The 20982-nt window shown below is 47.8% G+C and overlaps 1 protein-coding gene across 1 annotated transcript in view; it reads right to left on the reverse strand.

The window, feature by feature from the left end:
• USP4 (ubiquitin specific peptidase 4) overlaps positions 1–20342 on the reverse strand; it is a 39462-nt gene extending 19120 nt beyond the window's left edge. The window contains exons 1-9 of the mRNA XM_056129490.1: positions 20178–20342; positions 17574–17701; positions 13445–13575; positions 11154–11280; positions 8610–8755; positions 8418–8479; positions 4218–4358; positions 3327–3444; positions 1849–2022 (exon numbers count right to left, since the gene is read on the reverse strand). Coding sequence (XP_055985465.1) covers positions 1849–2022; positions 3327–3444; positions 4218–4358; positions 8418–8479; positions 8610–8755; positions 11154–11280; positions 13445–13575; positions 17574–17701; positions 20178–20278 — 1128 coding nt within the window. The 5' untranslated portion in view covers positions 20279–20342. The remainder of the gene's footprint in view (positions 1–1848; positions 2023–3326; positions 3445–4217; positions 4359–8417; positions 8480–8609; positions 8756–11153; positions 11281–13444; positions 13576–17573; positions 17702–20177) is intronic.
• Between the last annotated feature and the right edge of the window lie 640 nt (positions 20343–20982).

Raw genomic sequence — 20982 nt, forward strand, 5'->3', positions numbered from 1 at the left:
TCCCGTCACTGCTGAAATTCTACGCTATGCAGCATGAAACACTACCTGGAACGATTTGATTGGTATTGGCTTGAGCACAAAATGTTGTAACCCAGCATTAGTTTGTGATGTAGTATGTGAATATTTGTGCATGTTTCCCAGGGATTAATGTGAACAAAGAGAGAAAAGTAATTATTTTTCTATTTCAATCAATGGTGGAAGATTTACATTTCCTTGCTGAAGAAACTGTTTCTTCTTCTGCAAATCAGAAACACCCATCTCAACCCAGAGTGGTAGTGCCCAGTTCAAATCCCAGCAGCCCATATGGTCCCCCAAACCCTGCCAGGAATGATTCAAGAATGCAAAGCTATGAGTCCTAAGCATCACCCTGGGTGGCACAAAAAGAAGGGAGGGAGGGCAACAAAGAAAAGAAAAAGAAAAACCCATCTTTCTCTTTTTGAGGGAAGGGAAGGGTGGAGCTCCAAGGAAGGATAATATGCTGTGTCAGGAATAGAACTGGAGTCACCTGCAAGGCAAATGCCTTAACTGCTGTACTCTTCAGCTTCAGAAAAGTTAGTCTTTCTACAATGCCTTTCATCATGAAAGCTACTTGAATCCCAGTGGCACAAACTTCACTTTCTCAGATTTCAACCCATGAGAGCAAATCATGTCCCCTTCAGCAGAAGAAATGATTTAAACTAACAGAAAGTCAGTTTGCTCTAAGTGCGTCACTTGTCACTTATCCCCTTGAGCATCAATTTGCTCGAGCAGGTGCCAGTAACGACTCCATTCATCCCTGTCGCCTGCTGGCATGGCCCAATGGCATATTGAGGGCTCTTTCAAGGTCAGGGGAATGAGGCTCATTATTGTTACTGTTTTTGACATATCGAATATACCACGGGTAGCTTGCCAGGCTCTGTTCTAAGTGTATGTAATCCATTTCTCCCACCTTTCCCCCAACTGTCCTGGGGTCCTTTACATCATCTTTCAAAAATGTCTTATTATAAAGGGTTGTCCAATTCCAAGAAATGAATGTTGAAAATATGTCAAGGGATATACATGATAACCTTTCGGAGTATCTGTATTGCACACCATAATGCCCAAAAGGGGAGGAGGAATGGGGAAGGAGGAGGGGGAGTGAGAGAGAAGTGTCTGCCATAGAATGAGGTGGGGGTAGGGGGAGGGAAACTGGGGACATTGGTGGTGGAAAATGTACATTGCTGAAGGGATGAGTGATGAAACATTGTATGACCGAAACCCAATCAAAAGCAACTTTGTAACTGTATATATGTGATTCAATATTAGTTTTGTTTTAATTAAATTAGAATAAAGGGTTCAATTCAAACCACACAGGTTGTGAATTCCAGTCAGAGGACCTGGTAAAATCCTTCAAGTGACGTTGGAAATTGTATTGGAAAATGTGTTTATTTTTTGGTCTTGGGGCCACACTTGATGGTGCTCAAGGCTTACTACTGGCTCTGCACTCAGGGATCATCCTGGCAGGGCTCAAGTGACCATATGTGGTCCTAGGGATCAAGACTAAATCAGCTGTATACAAGGCAAGCACCTCACCCACTGTACTATCTCTCCAGCTCCTATGTTTAAGTTTTATGGCCTGGCATAGGGTGATAAACACTGGAAGACTATACTACTGCAGAATCCAGATGGGTGTACAAAAGATTTTGAAGCATCCCCAGCCCAGCAATGGGAACTGAAGAACATATAAGACAGACGTGTGCTAAAGAATCTGATTTCGTGTTGCTTAAATTCTCAGGACTCATCTTAATTCCAAAATATGAGCAAATAAATGTCTCGCTGCAACACTAACCCGTTCCCTCCAAACAGGAAAAAGCCTCTTGATCAACCTACTTTGAACATACGCGGTGCCACATGGGCATCCCTTCCAGACCACATCTGTTTAATGAGCTCTGCATAGGCCTCTGCGATTTCCCCTTTCATCCCCAGCGGGTTGTCTCTGTTGATCTCCGCTTCATATTCATCTTCAAGGAAGTAGTCAGTCAGTGGTGCGGTGTTGCTCAAGCACTGAAACAGAACGTCATCAAAGGGGGTCACCTCCCTTCTGGAGAGCAAGCAGGAATACATGACAAATCAAGTTCTAAAGGAGCAACATGGATGGATTCCAACAAAAGATGAAGCAGGCAGCGGATTCTCTGGAAGGCTAAGCCACTGCCACCCCAGAGCCTGAAGGACAGCGCATCTCCAGAAATATGATACCTCAGGAGCCCAGGGAACTTGTCTCAGAAACAAATCAGCTGACAGGAACAGTTGCATCTCCCAAGTGCCTGACATGTAGCAATATTCTAGTCAACTTGGGTTTGCTACATGCAAGGCAAGCCCCTTAACTGCCTCACCAACCCCCACCAGTTCACCCCCAAAATTATTTTTTCCCAAGAAAAATTTTTTTAATTTGGAGTGATAGCACAGTGGGTAAGGCACTGCCTTGCAGGCAGTCGACTTGGCTGATGTAGGTTCGATTCCTTTACCTCTCTCGGAGAGCCGGGCAAGCTACTGAGAGTATTTCATCCGCTCAGCAAAGCCCGGCAAGCTTCCAGCTTCCATTATGTACTTGTTATGCCAACACAGTAACAAGTTGTCACAATGGAGATGTTTCTGGGTCCACTCTAGCAAATCGATGAACTACCGGAGGACAGTGACAGTGACAGTTTTTGGTTCTGGGGTCCTACCTGGCTGTATTAGAGAGTCAAGCCCTCATACTCAGGGCTTACTCCTAGCTGTGCTCAAAGGTCACTACTAGCGGGGCTCAAGGGCCAGTGTGTGGTGACAGGGATTGAACCTGGGTCAGCCACATGCAAGACAAGCACCTTATCCACTGTATTCTCTCAGGCTCCAAGAAAATAATTGGGGGGGGGATAGGAGTGGGGAGGCTTAAGAGCCATAGTCCAGTGGCCAGTGGATAGGCTTCTTAACTTGCACCCAGCCAACTCAGGATCGATCCCCAACATCCCATATGTCCCAACACTGCCAAAAGCAATTCCTGAGTGCAGAGCCAGAAGTAAGCCCTTAGCACAGCTGTATATAGCCCCAAAACAAACAAAAAAACCACAAAAAGAAAATAAATACTTTTACTACAAAACCTAAATCTGGAACTGACAAGGACAACTGAGAACCACAAATCAATGATAAAGGCACGTTGTACCCTTAGAGGCAGTGGGAGGTGTCCTGGCAGAGTCCCTGAACTACCAACAACCAGACAGATGAAGACACCTGGGAGCTGACCCAGCCCAGCATCTCAGCAGCCACTGCCACGCAGGTCTCTACTACTACTGAGAAAACCGTGAGTTAACTGGACGAACGCTCTCCTCTACCTGCAAGGCTGAGTTCATGAAGCAGGTGTTCCCCAGGTTTCCGAGTCCACAGATCCCAGGTTGTACTTGAGATGACGAGGCCTCCTGACAATTATACGAAGCAGAGAAGCCAGAGCCACTGAAAGACAAAATCCAAATCAGCAATAAAAGTGAGTTCTGCACATGTGTCCTCAGGACACTTTGAGTCTCTCTAAGGCATCTCGGATTTTTATCTGGTAATAACCCCCTAATACAAGTTCCCTCTCCAGTCCCCTTCGCCAGTCCCCACCCGTGGCCCTGCCTTGATTCTGATTCTGACAAGATATCAGATGGTAAGCACATACTTAAGAGAAAGAAAAAATGATTTCTACAATCTCTGAATGTGGGCAATGGTTATTTTGTATCCTTTAGAAGGCTTTCATGGAAACACTTGGTGGTTACCAGGACCAGGGTCTTAAATGCTAACCACCACCGAAGCCCACATCCTATCTTGTGCACATCTAAATTCCCACATGCACCTTCTCTCACCTCACCCTCTCTTCCCACCTATCTAACACACGCGCACATGCACGCCAGATGTTCCTCAAGTACTTAGGACAAGAACTAAAGCCACTCAGAAGGGAATAAGCAGGACTCTCCCATGGCTGGGAACAATCCCCACAGCTGTTCTGCTCTGCGACTCGCTACAGTCACCAGTGACTTAGGCTGTGAAAGGAGAACACCAGCTCTCAGGAGGGGAAGCGTGAGGTAAGCTCCAACCAGGAGGCCCACTTTGCTGTGGTATGAGATGCAGTGAGAACCCTCACAGACCACGTTCCGGGGAAGGGGAGCACTCAAATCCCACCAGGTTTAGTACAGCAGCAGCCAGGATTTTTGAGGAAAGAAAAGCCGAGTGGAAGAGCCTGCGCTTACCCCCTGCTGACACCGGAACTGTGCACCCCAGAGGTGTTAGTGCTATCACCGTTTGCAATGGGAGAGGCAGCCGCTGAAGAGTAGGGGCTCGCTGACGATTTGGGAGAGGTAGTGAAATTTCTGCTAGGCGCAGTGCTTGATCTGAGAGAGAAGCAGAAACAATGCTACTGACATTTTGGAAAAGAACAAGTCCTGCTTAAGAATGCCTGAGTTTCAAGAAAATTAATGTTCTCCATATCCAGTTACTTCAACCGCAAAAGGTCTACTGTCCTGTTAGAGACATATTTTATTTAAATCAGAGTTTAATTCGTCTACACGATCATATACACAGTCTCTCAGGAGGATAAGATATTAAGGGTGCTCTTCAGGAAATCCTGGTTTAAATGAATCATTAATTTACAAAACATAAATGTACTTTTAATAGCTACCACAGATAGAGAAGAATTTCCCCAAAAATAATGAACCCAAATTAAATGGCTACAAGTGAACTGACTACAAGAGGAAAGTGGCACTCAGTTTCATTAAGCTCATTGAGAGGAGCTGTTTTATTTCCTCAAATTAACCAAACCAAATGCACCCTTTCAATTTCAAACTCATGTTTTGTTTTGTTTTTTTCAATTGGGGGGGGGGTTCAGAGGCTTGTATGGGCCACAGCCAGCAAGCGATGCACAGGGCTATCAGAACTATTCCTGGCTCTGTGCTCAGGAGTAACTGTCAGCAGGGCTCAATGTCTGGTGACATGCTGGAGAACCAAGGTTGCTTCATGCAGGCTAGCTCCTTCCCTCTTATACTCACTCTCTGGCCCACTCAAACTCATGCTCTAATGTTTTTTTATAGCAATGGTTCTCAATCACTAGTCAATCCACGAATCAGTGTGCAGACAGGTGCTTCAGGTGTAAAAAGGGTTAAAAACCAACGGAAAAAAATTGAGAGGGTAGGGGACGGGCCACACCTGACAGTGCACAGGTCTTACTCCTAGTTATGCACTCAGGGAATCACTCCTGGCAGGCTGAACCTTATGTGGTGCAGGGATTAAATCCGAGTCAATTGTGTGGAAGGCATGCACCACTACACTATCACTCCAGCCCTAGCATCTTATTTTAGATTTATTTTAGATTTATTCCTACTTTCAAATTAATTCAAGAACTAGTCATCCCAAATCTCTGTAATTTTCGAATTAACCTATACACAGGGAAAAATGAATCAACACTATTTCACATTTGTACATCTGGGGCGAAAGAAACAGTATAGCAGGTAGGGCATTTGCCTTGCACTCGGGCAACCCGGGTTCAATTCCCAGCATGCCATATGGTACAGGAGTAACCTGTACCATATGGCATCACTGGGAGTAGCCCCGAAACAAAAAAAAAAGGTGAGTTACTTTCAGAATACAGAGTAATGATTGAGATGTGCTGTCCTAGTATAGTGCCCAGTCTCCAAGCAAAACATGGCAACAAAGAGGAGAGACCCGTGTCATCAGTGGGCAGGCATCATCTAACTATCCAAGGGCCTGAGTGGGCAACTGGATCTGACCTAAATTTGACTCCATAACTTTGAGGTCAGAGCGAGAGGCAAAAAGCATGTCATAGTCTCTCACTTCTCCTGGGAAATGTACTTTCTCTAGCCCCAGAAAGCAGCAGCTTCAGTGCATCACCCTCAAGGAAGGGCAGAAATTCAGCCAGCAGCTCCTCATAGTACGGCCCATCAAGCCTGCTCTCCCACCTTACTGGTAATGTAAGCCCACATCTGAAGCCCCTCCAGCATCATGCAGGCACTCCCCAGTCTCCTGTGGAGGGAACACAGTCTGAAATCCAAGACTGGTATGAGATGCAAAGGCAGACTCAGGTATTGCAATAGTCAAGACAAGCATTTTGAGACAGTAAAATTCAAACTATGAGACATGAGACACAGCGAAAAAAATACAAGCACCTACGCAAATCATTCCATGTATCCAATACTTGCCAACTTCATAAACAGAAATATTCTGCCTGACCCCCACACCCCCCCCCCCCAAAAAAAAAAGAGGAATAAGGGCCAGACCAGGGCTGGAACGATAGCACAGCAAATAGGGTGTTTGCCTTGCATGCGGCCAACCTGGGTTCAATTCCCGGCATCCCATATGGTCCCCCAAGCACCACCAGGACTGATTCCTGAGTGCAGAGCCAGGAATAACCCCTGAGCATCGCTGGATGTGACCCAAAAAGCAAAAAATAAATAAATAAATAAATAAATAAAATAAGGGCCAGACCAATGTACAACAGGTAGGGCATTTGCCTTGCATGTGGCCGACTTGTGTTTGATACCAAGCATCCCATATGGTCCCAATGAGCACTGTCAGGAGTAATTTGAGTGCAGAGCCAGGAATAACCCCTGAGCTTCGCCAGGTGTGACCCAAAAAGAGTGTGGGGGGCAAGAGAGGAGAGAGAAAAGAACTGTAATAACTTTCAGAGTAAACTCAGCTAAAAAGAAACCCAAATAATAAATACAAAAAGTTGGGTTTGGGGACTGGAACGATAGCACAGTGGGTAAGGTGTTTGCTTTGCACACAGCCAATCTGGGTTTGATTCCCAGCATCCCATGTAGTCCCCTAAGCACTGCCAGTAATAATTCCTGAGTGCATGAGCCAGGAGAAACCCCTGTGCATCGCTGGGTGTGACCCCAAAAGCAAAAAACAGAAATAAAATTTTTTTTAAAAAATTGGTTTTTTGGTTTTTTTTGTGGTTCGAGGTACAGAACCCAGGGTCTATGCAAGGCAGGTACTCTATTAATAACAGGTGTTTCTTGGCTTTTTTTTTTCTTTCAAATTCGACTGCAATCAAAAGCAAGTCCTCCACGCAAAAGAGTGACTTTCCTTGCACTCTCCCCAATCCCCTCCCCACCTGAAAAGTGACTTGTAGCTGAGTTAATGCTTCAGTGTTGGGTCCAGGGGCTTGTCAATATTCCTTTGAGGGGAGAAGTTTCAGCGTACATGCTGAAATAAATAACTAGGAGAGCAAAGATCTCACACTCAAATATAACTGAGCCTGATGCCACCAACACTCTGAAGACAAAGTCTATTCACTCTGCTACTGACATACTGGTGAGCTCCATACTGGTGAGCTCCTGGTTTCTGCCAACTTTCTAGTGAGACAGTTCTTGCCCTTGGCATAGCAGATTATCAATACATCTCCTGAATCCATTGTTAAAGTTCTATAATATAACCACTACTCCACTGCACTCTTCTTGCCTCTGAGATGTTCTGCAGGCTGAATAACTGGCCAGGAGTGATGCCAGAGCAGAGCCAGGGGTGACCCATGAGCACTGGTGGGTGTGTCTCCTTGCCCCCTACTGCCCCCATAAAGAGGCGGGTAAGGCATTTGTTTACATACAGTTGAATCTAATCCCTGGTACCGCATATAGTCAAGTCCCACCAAGAGTGATCCCTGAGTGCACAGCCAGGAGTAAACCCTGGGTATGGCCCCCAAACCATATATAAACAACCTCAAACAAATGAAAAAAAAAATCAGGGGCCCAAGTGATGTTACAGCAGGTATGGCACTTGTCTTACACACAGCCTACCGGTGTTAGATCCCCAGCATTCCATATTGTCCCAAGTACCGCCAGGATTAATTTCTGAGCACTGCCAGGTGTGACCCCCCCCTCCTCAAAAAAAATCAGTTTTCCAGTAAGCTGCTTACATAACAAAGGCCAGGATACAGGCTCTAGATATGACACCAAATGTTCCCTTTTCACCTGCTCAGAAAAATTTTCTGGGTCAGGAGTGTGACTCAGTGGCAGATCGTTTGTGTCCTTGGGTTCAATTTTTGGCACTGCATGGTCCCCTGGGCACCTTTGGAAATGACCCTTATAATGCACTGTAGCATTGTCCTCCCATTGTTCATCAATTTGCTCAAGTGGGCACCAGTAACGTCTCCACTGTGAGACTTGCTGTTACTGTTTCTGGCATATTAAATACATCATGGGTAGCTTGCTAGGCTCTGCCGTGCAAGCAGGATACTCTCAGTAGCATGCCAGGCTCTTCGAGAGGGGCGGAGGAATCGAACCCGGGTTGGCAAACTCCCTCGCCCGACCCTTATAATAACCAAGCTTAAGTGTGACCCAAGAACAAATTTTAAAAAAATTCTTACACAAGTAACTGACTTTAAGATAGAATCTTTTTCTCCTGTGTGCCCACCCTCCTGCTGAAGGAAGTCCACTTACTTTGACTGAAGGGTCTGCCTCGGCCATGTACCATCTTCATTCTGAGGCTCAATTACTAGCACCTGAGTGAAAGAGACAATCAATGAAGCAGCAGCAAACCTGGAACCACCACACTCCTACCAAACTCAGTGCTAAGCTTTGCCACACTCCCTAAAGAGAACGGTCTGTGAAGCAAGGCCTGTGGCATCCTACCTGGCCCTGGTAAAGCCCCGCATCCTGAACAGTGTTGTCGAGCTTGCTCAACTGCTCATAGGTATTGCTCATGTATTTGTTCCACAGTCTTGTTTCACGCTCTGCAGGAATGTTGAACAGCTTCCGCATCTCCTTCTCAATGGTTGCTGGGGAAGGGCAGAAAAAAAAACACACAAATTCAGGACTATTTCTAGACACAAGGCTAAATAGAGACACATGCACTACTGCTCATCCCCCTTCCTTTTAAAATGTCCACTGGGTACTTTTGAGCACAAGTTCCAATTGACCTCAACCCCCTTCGGAATCACAAACATATGTGGATTATGTGGGTGTCTTGTATTCATACAGCCAGAAATTGTCCCTATGTTTCTCCTCCAATAATGTTTCCCACAGATAGCATAGAAACAACACAGAAAGTAGGGTGTTTGCCCTGCACATGGCAGCCCAGATTGGATCTAAGATACCACAGAAGATCCACTGCAGGGGCTGGAGTGATAGCACAGCGGGTAGGGCATTTGCCTTGCACGCGGCCCACCTGGGTTCAATTCCCAGCATCCCGAGCACCACCAGGAGTAATTCCTGAGAGCATGAGCCAGGAGGAACCCGGTATGACCCAAAAAAGAAAAAAAGAAAAAAGAGCCACTGAGTTCCACCGGAAGTGACTCCGAGCAGAGTCAGATCTCAGCAGCACTGAGTGGGGCCCCCACAAAAAAGAAAAAGTAACAAAATTTAACTTTACAGTTGAAAAGAATCCGCTGCCAAATACTTTCTCACTGAGAATTTTTTAATAAGTTACTTTAATAGGAGCCGAAGCAACAGTCCAGCAGGTAGGGCATGTTTGTCTTGCACCCAGCCCACCCCTATTCGATCCCCAGCATCCAAATAGTCCCCCAAGCACCACCAGGAGTAACTTCTGAGTGCAGAACCAGTAGTAACCCCTGAGCATCCTTGGGTGTGACCCAAAGGGAAAAAAGAAAGTTACTTTAATTTTTTTTCCTTTGTTCATACCAAGTTATCAAATGGGAAGGGATCAGTTGTTCCCCAGGGTTCTGAAGAACCTGATTCCTAAACTAAGTTCTCCATAAGAATTGGGGGCTGAGGGTAAGGGGTGAAGACTACAGAGGGCAAGAGGCTGCCTTGCATGTAGCTAGTGTACTGGCCATTGCATATGGTCCCCTGACCACTGCTCAGGAGTGACCCCTGAGCATAAAGCCAGAAATAAGCCCTGAGGACAGCCAGGCGTGACCCAAAAGCAAAACAGAAAACTGGGGCCATGGCAACAGAAATGAAGAATAGCAGAACTGGCGTTCAGCAGTAGGAAGCTTGACACTAGGGCAGGGGTGAGGATAAGTTAGGGATGGGAACACGAGGACATGGAAGAGGACAAAGTGCCTGCCACAGAGGGAGTCTGGGGTGTGGGAGGAAAATTAGGGACATTGGTGGAGGGTAGTGAGCACTAGTAAAAGGACAGGTGTTCAAACAATACACTGCCTGAAACTCAATCATAAATAGCTCTGTAACTTTGTTATGCACAGTAATTCAATTGAGAGAGAGAGAGAGAAAATTGGGGTCAAAACAATAGTAAAGAGGGCAGGGTTTTGCCTTGCACATGGCAGAACTGTATTCTAACCCAACACTCCCCGAGTGATCCCTGAGCTCACTGTCAGGAATAAGCTGGGTGTGGCCAAAACAAAAAAAATCAGCACCCTCTCCTCCCATGGGACCATCCCCCCATATGGACCCCCACCCCTGCCAGGAGTTATCTCTGAGCACACAGCCAGAGGAAGCCTTGAGTAAGGCTGGGTGAGGTCCCAAAACAAAAACAAACAAAAAACTAGTAACCAGATTTCAAGATTATGACCTGAGTAACAATTCTGAAGAGGATGCCAGATACAGCTCAACCAGCTGAGTACATGCTGTGTATGTAGAAAGTCCAGGTTCAATCCCCACAGAGCACTCAAGAGTAAAAGCCCCAAGCAGAGAGGTTGGAGCAACCCCCAAGCACTGCAGGATGAGTTCCCCCCACCTCACGGAAAGGAAGGAAGGAAGGAAGGAAGGAAGGAAGGAAGGAAGGAAGGAAGGAAGGAAGGAAAAGAAAGAAAGGAGCGATAGCACAGTGGGTAGGGCATATTTGCCTTGCACGCAGCCGACCTGGGTTCGATTCCCAGCATCCCTGAGCACTGCCAGGAGTAATTCCTGAGTGCAAAGCCAGGAGTAAGCCCTGTGCATCACAGGATGCGACCCAAAAAGGAGAGAGAGAGAGAGAGAGAGAGAGAAAGAACTTTTAAAAAGGCCTCCCCAGGCCAGAGAATAGAGTATGGGACTTACCTGCACATAGCCAAAGCCAAACTAGGATTGATCCCTGGCACCACATATGGTCGCCTGGACAACTGGTGTAAGACCTGAACACTGCAGGATCCTGCCCACCACCCCAGCCCATCCCACCCAAAAAAAAAAAAAAAGAGAGAGAAGACATCTCAGCTTCCTTCCGAAGTACTCTGTATCCCTGCACTAAATACCTGGAGCTCTGGTCCACCTACTCACCAATGGTATCTGCCTTGCTGAAATGGCAACTCAGAACATTGGTGGGGTCACTATTCTCACAGAGCTTCAGTTCCAGCAAGTACACTTCCACTTTGCAGTGTTTGACAAACAGGCCATGCTCCACAACCTATAAATAAGCAGCATGGATTAAGAAGCATGAGTCCAGAAGTAGAGCAAAAGAACAGCGAGTAGGATATTTGCCTTGTAAGTGGCTGACCTGGGTTCAATCCCTGAACATCCCATATGGTCCCCGAGCACCTCCAGGAGTAATTCCTAAATGCAGAGCCAGGAGTATCCCCTGAGCATCCCCAGGTGTGGTTCAAAAATACAAACAAACAAAAGAAGCATGATTTCACATTGAATTATCTTGAAAATTCTATGTCTCAAAAGTAGCAAAAGACAGAATCCACATGATTACCAGCTGAAAGTGATCAGAGCCCAGACACTTAAAAACACCAACAGGCAAAACAATGGTGGGCCTAAGAGACAGAACAGAAGTTAAGGTACTTTGTGTAAGAAGTTGATCGGGGTTCATTCCCAGCAGTATGCGAGTCCCCCAAGTGCTGCCAGGGGTGAAACCTGAGCACAGGCATGTGTGACACCAAAATAAAAATAAAGAAAACAAAACCCAACAGCAGGACCAGAAAGCTCGTGGAGTTTAAGGAGCCTGCCTGGCATTTAGCCAACCCTGGTTCAAGTCCACATATGGTCTCCTGAACACAGAACCAGGATCAGCCTCAAAGCACCATCAGCAAGGAGTTTAAAAACTTTTCCTGAGGGAGCTGAAGTGACAGTACAGAGGATAGGGCGTTTGCCTTGCACACAGCTGACCTGTGTTCCTTCCGTGGCATCCCTATGGTTCGCCGAGCACCACCAGGAGTGACTCCTGAGTGCAGAGCCAGGAGTAACCCCTGAGCACCACAGGGTGATGCTCATAAAGCAAAAAAATAAATAAAAATAAATAACTTTTATTGAGCTCATTAGGCCCAATCAAGAGCACCTTGATGGAATCAGACCTAGCAACACTGAACAATAATGAAGTGTAATTTTTCATTCCTTTCAGGATTTGGTCAAATCAAAGACACAGTTTAACCCTAGGCAAAATGCTCACACCACGACAGCACTGTGGGCATGAGATATTGATAGAAAGCTGGAAGTATGCTAACCACTGACTACTAACCTTATTCCTAGCTGAAAAAAGAAAATGGTAGGTCAGGGGGCCCAGAAGATAGGTCTAAGGGTTCTGAATATGGTTCCCAGCACCACATGGCCTCCTGAACACAAAGTATACCCTGACAGCAACCAGCAGACCTGGGGAGCTCTGAACCATAACCCAAAGGGGAAAAAAAAAGATAGTTCTGGCCCTAAGAGGTAACTCTTGGCTCAAGCTTCAGGACTGCAACCATTTCCTAGACACCAGGAAGAACAAGAAACTCACCCAATGCCTAAACTCTCGTGATTTTGCCTCCAGTAAAATAAGACAACAATGTGCAGGTCACAGAGGTGATCTCATGACTCTCAGGAGGGTTAACAATCTGGGTTTCTGTGCTAGGGACATGGCTCTGGGGTTAAAGAATACGCAAGGCCCTAGTCTGATCCCCAGCATCACATCAAACTATCCTGCCTGGGTCACCACGTAACGCTGGAAGGGGCCCCTGGCCCTCTGAGTACTATTTGGGAGCCCCCTCCCCACCCCACCCCAAAGAATGGGACAATCTAACTTCCAATCTCAAAAGTGGTACCTTCCCTTAAGAAGCTAACCTTGGGACCAGAGAAATAGCACAGCAGGAAAGGCGCTTGCCCTGCATGCCAACCCTCGTTCAATCCTGAGCACCTGGGATGATTCCCTGAGCACAGCCACAAGAAATTCCTGAGCTCAGAACCAGGAGTAAGCCCTGAGCGTCATTATTATTGCCCCCAAAACAAACTAAAAGGCTACAAGGTAAGCAATATATTATTATAATCCAATGTGACCCAGAATAAACTTTCAATCTTCTAGAGACCTGAGAGAACATTCAAACAGCTGGGCACATGCTTTGGACAGAGGAGGTTTAGATTTGGTCCTGAGCACCACATGGTCCCCTAAGCACAGCCAGGAAGAAGCCCCACAATGCCAGTTGTGTTCCCTGAGTACCCCAAAACACATCTGATATTGGGAGGCCACTCACTGGAACATTTAGCTTGAACAACCATTTAGATACATTTAGATACCCCAGGAAACCAAAACCATCAGTGTCACCCCAAGGAGCACACAGACACTAACCAGCAAGTATGACAATTCAGGTACTCACCTTTCTCACAATGGGCTGCTGCCCTTCAACACAGCCATACCAGTTTAACAACTTGTTCCAGGCCTCAGTTGGGACCAAAACATAATCCAATTCATCAATTAAATGTTCTTTCAGGGTCTGACTCTCTGGATCTGACATAGAAAAAAGCCAATGATTCACATGTTATTTTACTTTTTTCTATTTTAATTGGGGCTGGAGCGATAGCACAGTGGTAAGGCGTTTGCCTTGCACACGGCCAGCCCGGCCAACCCAGGTTCTATTTCTCCGCCCCTCTCGGAGAGCCCAGCAAGCTACCGAGATTATCTTGCCTGCACAGCAAAGCCTGGCAAGCTACCCGTGACGTATTCGATATGCCAAACAAGTAACAACAAGTCTCATGATGGAGACGTTACTGGGCCCGCTCGAGCAAATAAATGAATGGGAGGACAGTGCTACAGTGCTATTTTAATATACACATATATTATCTCTACGATAATAAAAAGTGTCAATGTTTATGCTTTTGGTATACAAAGTTTAGACTTCCACCATCATCAATGTATTTTTTTTGTTTGTTTTTGTTGGTTTTTGGGTCACACTCAGTGATGCTGGGGGCGGGGAGGGGGTGTGTGTTACAACTAGCTCTGGACTCAGAAATTACTCCTGGCAGTGTTCAGGGGGGCATATGGGATGCCAGGGATCAAAGCTGGGTCTGCTGCTTACAAGGCAAACACCCTACCCACGGTAATATTGCTGCCCCCCCCCCACCACCACCACCCATGGTCCTATCTTTTTTCAAAAATAAGAATTTAGGGACCAGAGAGCTAGCATAGGGGTAAGGCCATTAACTTGCACAAAATGCAGGAGTAAGCTCTAAATACCACAGGTGTGGTCCCCAAACAAACCAAAAAACAAAAAGGACTCAAGGGCCAGATAGCTAGTATAGCAGGCAGGCACTTGCCTTGCTTGCAGAAAACTTGAGTCGATACCCAGCACTTTATATGGTCCCCAAGCACCCCCAAGAGTGATCCCTAAGCACTACATAGTTCCCAAACGCACCAAGCTGAGGCCATGGGTTCTCTCCAGCACTCCAGAAAAAAAAAATGGTAGGGGCTGGAGAGGGAGTAGAACAAGGTGCTTGCCTTGCATGAACATGACCAAGGTTTGATCCTGGGCAACATGAAGGGTGCCCTGAACAACTCTGAGAGTTACTGAGCACAGACTCAGGAATAGCCCTTTGAGCACCAGCAGGTATGGTCCAAAATAAATAAATAAATAGAAAACTTCTAATTTACCATTTTTTTTCACCAAAGATACATCATTCCAAAACTGCTAATATTCTACTAAAGTCTAAATGGAATGTGAGTCTCACCTCCTAAGGCTACAGTAAATGTTTCAAGACAGAGGAGTCAGGTGCTACTGGATTGGGTAACTATGATAGAAATGGTTACCCCTCGCTGAAAATCATGCAACTATTTTTAGGGACCCTCCAGCAGTAGGATTCTCATCACCATCACATTTAAAAGCCTCAAGATTATTTCTTTTCCCAAAAAAGGGGGGGTATAGGGAAGACAAAGTAAAAGCATAATGGAGTGATCCTTGGAAACAACTTGAGGTCTAACACTATACCACCTGACTGCCTTCAGGAAACAGGCACAATCGGGCTAGAGATACAGCACAGCGGGGAGGGTGTTTGCCTTGCACGCAGCCAACCCAGCTTCAATTTACAGCTTCGATCCCATATGGCCCCCTGAGCACCGCCAGGAGTAATTCCTGAGTGCAGAGCCAGGAGTAACCCCTGTGTATCGCTGCCGAGTATGACCCAAAAAGCAAAAAAAAAAAAAAAAAAGCATAAGACATAATTATTATGTCGTTTAGATCTTCCCTGAAAACAAGCTCTCCACTGAAGTTCTACTCATTTAAAAAAAACTCTTAGATTAGGTAGCTGAAACCAGCCTCATGCCTATGTCTTCTTGCTGCCCTAATTTTAAGTAAGGACAATAGATGCCCTCTCTCCTGCTTGCAAGGGCAAAACAAAATCTGAGAAAAACCAACTGTCATTTTGTGCATCCACAGATACAAGCCAAGCTCCGGTGTGTCATACATTGATGTTTCAAACAGATCTTCCATTGGGAACAGATGGTGACAACTCTACTCCCACCTCTCCTCACATTACAACTATACAAGAATATTTAACGATGGTCACTGGGTCTGTAATCCAGTGTCAAGGTAACACAAAGAATTCAGGGGGGTATGAGACAGGAGAGGAGTTAAGACAGTAGCCTTGCACTGAGCTGACCTCAGACTGAATATGATCCCTTGAGCACTGAGAGGGACCCCTGAGCACAGACTCAAGAATAGCCACAGAACATCGCTGGATGTGGCCCAAACCCCACTAAGTTCAAGATAGAACTTAAGGGGCTGAGTACATGCTTTGCATGCAGGAAGACTGGGTTCCATCACCAGCACTCTATGCTGAGAGTTGACAGAAGTAGCTCAAAAGCAAAACAAAATAACAAAAATTTAATGGTAGGCATTCTTCTGTCAGAAGCAGTTACTTTAAGAATAAAAAAAGCAGTGGCTGGGGAGGAGATAGTACAGCGGGTAAAGCCTTGCACAAGGCCAACCTGGATTCAATCCCTGACACCCGATATAGTCCCCCAAGTCCCGCCAGTAATGATGTGAGCACAGAGCCAGGAGTAAGCCCATAGTACTGCTGGGCATGGGCCGAAAAAAAAAGGCTGGGGGAGCAACCTGCCTTTTAAATGAGAATTTGTAAAGGCTTCAGCTATAGATACAAATCAAGTGTGATTATTATCTCTCCACACAAGAGAAGCCAGGTTCACAATATTCATGTTACAGATAAACACAATGTTAGGACACTGCCCAGGTGAATATTTTAATTAAAAAAGCAACAGGCAGGGACTGGAGCGACAGTATAGCGGGTAGGGCATTTGCCTTGCACACAGCTGACAAATGCCGATCTCCAGCATCCCTTATAGTCCCCCAAGCACCTCCAGGAGTAATTCCTGAGTGCAGAGTCAGGAGTAACCCCTGTGCATCGCCGGGTGTGACCCCAAAAGAAAAGCAACAGGCAGGGATCAGAGCACTAGTACAGCTAGTAGGGCATGCCTCCATGCAGCCCACCCAGGTTTGATCCCAGGCATCCCATAATGTCTCCCAAGCATCTCCAGGAGAAAATCCTTACAAGCCAGAGTAATCCCTGAGCATCACTGGGTATAAACCCCTGGCCCTGCCACTCCCCCCGAAAATAAGAAAGAAAAGCAACAGGCAGGGCTGAAGCAATATTACAGCAGGTAGGTCATTTGCCTTGCATATAGGTGACCCAGGTTCAATCCCCAGCACCCCACATTGCCCCCATGACTGTCGGTAACCCCTAAAAAAAGGAAGAGGAGGGGAGAGAGGGAGAGGGAGAGGGAGAGGGAGAGGGAGAGGGAGAGAGAGAGAGAGAGAGAGAGAGAGAGAGAGAGAGAGAGAGAGAGAAGAAATGCAACAAGACGGCTAGAGAGATACAGGTAGGGTGGCTAATAACCTGGGTTCCATCCCCCCACCCTTCCTCCAGGAGTGATTCCTCAGTGCAGAGCCAGAAGTTAGCCTTGAGCACCAATGGGTGTGGCTAAGAAAGAAAGGAAGGAAGGAGGGAAGGAGGGGAAGGAAAGAAAAGAAAGAAAAAGAGAGAAAGAAGGAGGGAAGGAGGGAGGGAGGGAGGGAAGGGAAGGGAAGGAGAGAGAAAGAAAGAAAAGAAAGAAAAGAAAGAAAGAAAGAAAGAAAGAAAGAAAGAAAGAAAGAAAGAAAGACACGTGTTCCCACAGAAGAGCTGGAGAGATAGTAAAAAGGTTAAGACATTTGCCCTGGGGCTGGAGCGATAGTAGGGCAGTAGGGCAGGTAGCGCCTTGCCTTTGGTCAGGCTGACCAGGCTGGATTCCCGGCGTCCTAAGAGCCAGGAGCTATTCCTGAGCATTGCTGGGTAATACCCACCTCAAAAGACACTTGCCCTGCATATGCTTGGTCCCCTTAGCACTGCTGGGAGTGACCCAGAACAGAGCCAGAAGTCCTGAGTACTGTTGGGTATGATCCAAACACACACACTCCCCCACCAAAACAGAAGAGAAAAACCAACAGAATACTGCACCTGAAAAGAGTCCAGAGTTATCTATTGGGCCTGGAAACAGGTTGTGTTCACCCACATTGTACATATCCCAGCTGTCGAAGCCCACATATTTCTTCCACTGCTTAAACCACCGACTGTCAATAAGATACCTAGGGACAGACAAAAAATAAATAAATAAATAAATAAATAAAATAACTATACCAGGAAAGTATCTGCAGCTGCCCCCTTAATGTTTAAATGACCTCTTCAATTGGGGACCAAACAACCACCAAATAATTAACCCTCAAGAGCAGTAGGGCCAGCCAGGCTTCACAGGGCACAGAGCCTGGCCCAGGATAGAGACAGGCCAAGTGCACTGATTGTTCAAAAAAAGAAAGGACAAGGGCTGGAGTGATAGCACAGTGGGTAGGGCATTTGCCTTGCACGCGGTTGACCGGAGTTCAATTCCCAGCAACCCATATGGACCCCCAAGCACTGCCAGGAATAATTCCCGAGTGCATGAGCCAGGAGTAACACGTGTGCATTGCCGGGTGTGATCCAAAAATCAAAAATAAGGACAATAATTGGAAATTATTTTCTTTAAGGTGCATATTTAAATATTTCTATGGCCAAAATGTTATTGCAAGTGACCAGCTGAATAATTTTATAATGATCTTTATAGAGATCCTTGTTTAGGAACTCGAGTGGGAATACAACTTCTGTGGGGATACAAAGCAAAACAATTATTACCAACATACTTCAGCTTTGCAGGTAGGAGACCCAAGTTCAATCCCGAATACCACATGGTCCCCCAAGCACTGCCTGGAGTGACCTCCAGCAGTGTCACCAAAGCAACCCCAATCACCGCTAGACGGGGTCCAAAACACAACACCAACCAATATACTTGGTATCAGACAGCTTCCCAGAGTCCATGATCAAGGTTCGCAAACCTACAACTGGTATCATACAGCTTCCCAGAGTCCATGATCAAGGTTCGCAAACCTACGATTCAGCAAATTAATCAGTACTGTAGCACTGTCCTCCGGTTGTTCATCAATTTGCTCAAGCAGACCCAGTAACAGCTCCATTTTGAGACTTTTTGTTACTGTTTGGCATATGTCAGGGTAGCTTGCTAGGCTTTGCCCTGCAGGCGAGATACTCTTGGTAGCTTGGGGGGGGGGGGGGCCTCAGTACCTCTCTAAAAAATCTTTTTAAGTCAAATGCTAAGTTTGCTCCCCCTCCCCCAACTGCACCCAAGCTGCTACTACTGATGGCAAGATCCTTAGACGGCAGCCTGTGCCCTGGTTAACTACAGCCCAATCAATAAACACATCTCAGTCTCTCAAGTGCTTTTTTCCCCTCCATTTTCCTCTGCTTTTGCTGAGTCTACTTTTCCTGATCTCTAGGGCAACCCCCAGAGATGCTCAGGGGCTGCTCCTAGAGGTGCTCAGGGGTCCAGGAGGCTTCAAAACAGAACTGGGGCTTCAGCATGTGCTGAGGAGCTCAACCCATCCAGCTCTCAACTACCCTTGAAGAGCATTTTTCTTCCATCATACCTTCGCAAGGTAACTTCCACAGGTACCTGACTGCGCTGATTTTCTCAGCTTGGGAACCTGTAAAGCTATACCTGATCTCCACCTGACCCCTCTGCTTCCCTTCCCTGCTCCATGAACCTAAATTATATCCCGGTCGCCTCCCTGCTCTATCCCTGCTGCTGCCGAGGGCTGTTGCGGGCTCCACCTGGCTTCCTAAAAGCAGGGGCCACTCAATGGTACTCAACGCAAAGCCAAACCCTAATTTTCAACTCCCTCACTACTCTACCCATCAATTTCTTCACTAGTATACTGTCCCTTCTTACCCAACCCCCTCCCTCCCCCCCAAAATATATATATACACATTAAGAAACCTCTTGTCTTTGAGGGGGCGGGGATGTAGTCCCGATGGTAAAAGCACTTGCCTTGCATAAGTGAGGCCCTGAGGTCCGATGTCCTGGCATGGCAAAAACAACAACAAACCTCTTGTCTCAGACTCGGTCCTCTGAATACTAGACCTATCTTCATTTCAGCTAGGTTACAGGCTTCCTTACCCTTCGACTCTGAAACGATGCTACCGCCACAATAATTTATGACATTTACCGCCAAATACCCAGAGCTCTCTCTCGCTTCTGACCTTGACATCTGTTCCGCAGCTTACAAGTTACAAAGAATCTACTTCGAATCTCGCCTCCAGCCACCGAGAGGGGACGGGGGAGTCGCCGATGCCACCAGTCACTAACCGGGTCTGAGAGTCGTGGGCGCTTCTTTGCCCAAGGTCACACGGCAAGCGCTCGCAGGTAAAGCGCTCTCCCCACCGGGAAGGTCCCCGGGGAGCGCAACCTCCTCCCCATCCATCCCGCAGCCCTGGCCCTCCGCCGGCCCTGGCCCCGGGGGCTGCGAACGAGCAGGGTCCACCCTCGGCTACACCTGCACGTCCCGAGAGGTGCCCTCCTGGCTTCTCGCCCAAGGGGCAAGCCCCTCTCCGCGGGTCACTAACATCGCCTCCTCCGCACGGCCAGTGTCCAAGCCGGTCAGGAGCGGCCCAGCCTGGGGCCCGGAGTCCTCGGCCCCGGGCCAGCAGCGGCAGCCGAAAGCCCGGCCCGACGCTCACCACTGCGCCCCTCGCTGGAGCGTGGTCCTCATCAGGGCCCCCAGCTCGGTTTTCTGGGTCTCCGCATCCGGTCGCTCACGGCAGCCTCCGCCTTCCGCCATCTCGTCCGCGGCCCCGGCCCAGCCGGCCCGGACATCCGCCTCACGCACAGCGTGCTGCGGGCCGCGCCCACGCACGCACACACGCACACGCGCACACGCGCGAGCGCGCGCCTGCCCGAGCCGGAGCGCGCGCCCCGCCCCGCGCGCCGCCCCTGGCCCGCGGGGGCGCGGAGGGGCCGGCGGGCCGGAAGAGGAGGCGGGCGCCGGGCTTCCGCTCCTGCGGTTGCAGCCCCCGCTCGCCCCCTGCTTCCCTTTCTTCCTCAAGCCCGGCCCCCTCCGGGCGTGCACTCGCAGGCTCGTGACCCCTTAAGCACGCCATCCGGCTTGTGGGTATCCTGGAGGGAAGCAAACGCAGGGCCACATGCAAGAAGCCCTGGGTACTAGAATTTTCCAGTGCTGGAGACCTCCGGGGAGACCTTAAGCCTCCAGACCGAAGCGCCAGGTGCCTGGCCATTAGGCCCTGCGGGATGTGGAAGGATCCCAAGGGTCACCTAAGTCTAACGACGCCTGGACGCCTGTCACACGGTCCCAGAAACTCTCCACACTGGTGCCGGGGACACCAGCAGCCACACAGGAGCGACAGCAACTGGGGGATGGGGGAGGAGGCTCGCTGGGGTTTTCACATTATTTGTCGGCTCCTTAATTTGTTCCTGCAGTGAGATATTGTCTTGAACACTTACTTTCCCTTCCCACACGACCCCTCA

The sequence above is a fragment of the Sorex fumeus genome, unplaced genomic scaffold (assembly GCF_029834395.1).
Source record: "Sorex fumeus unplaced genomic scaffold, SorFum_2.1 ptg000072l, whole genome shotgun sequence".
NCBI classification, from domain to species: Eukaryota; Metazoa; Chordata; class Mammalia; order Eulipotyphla; family Soricidae; genus Sorex; species Sorex fumeus.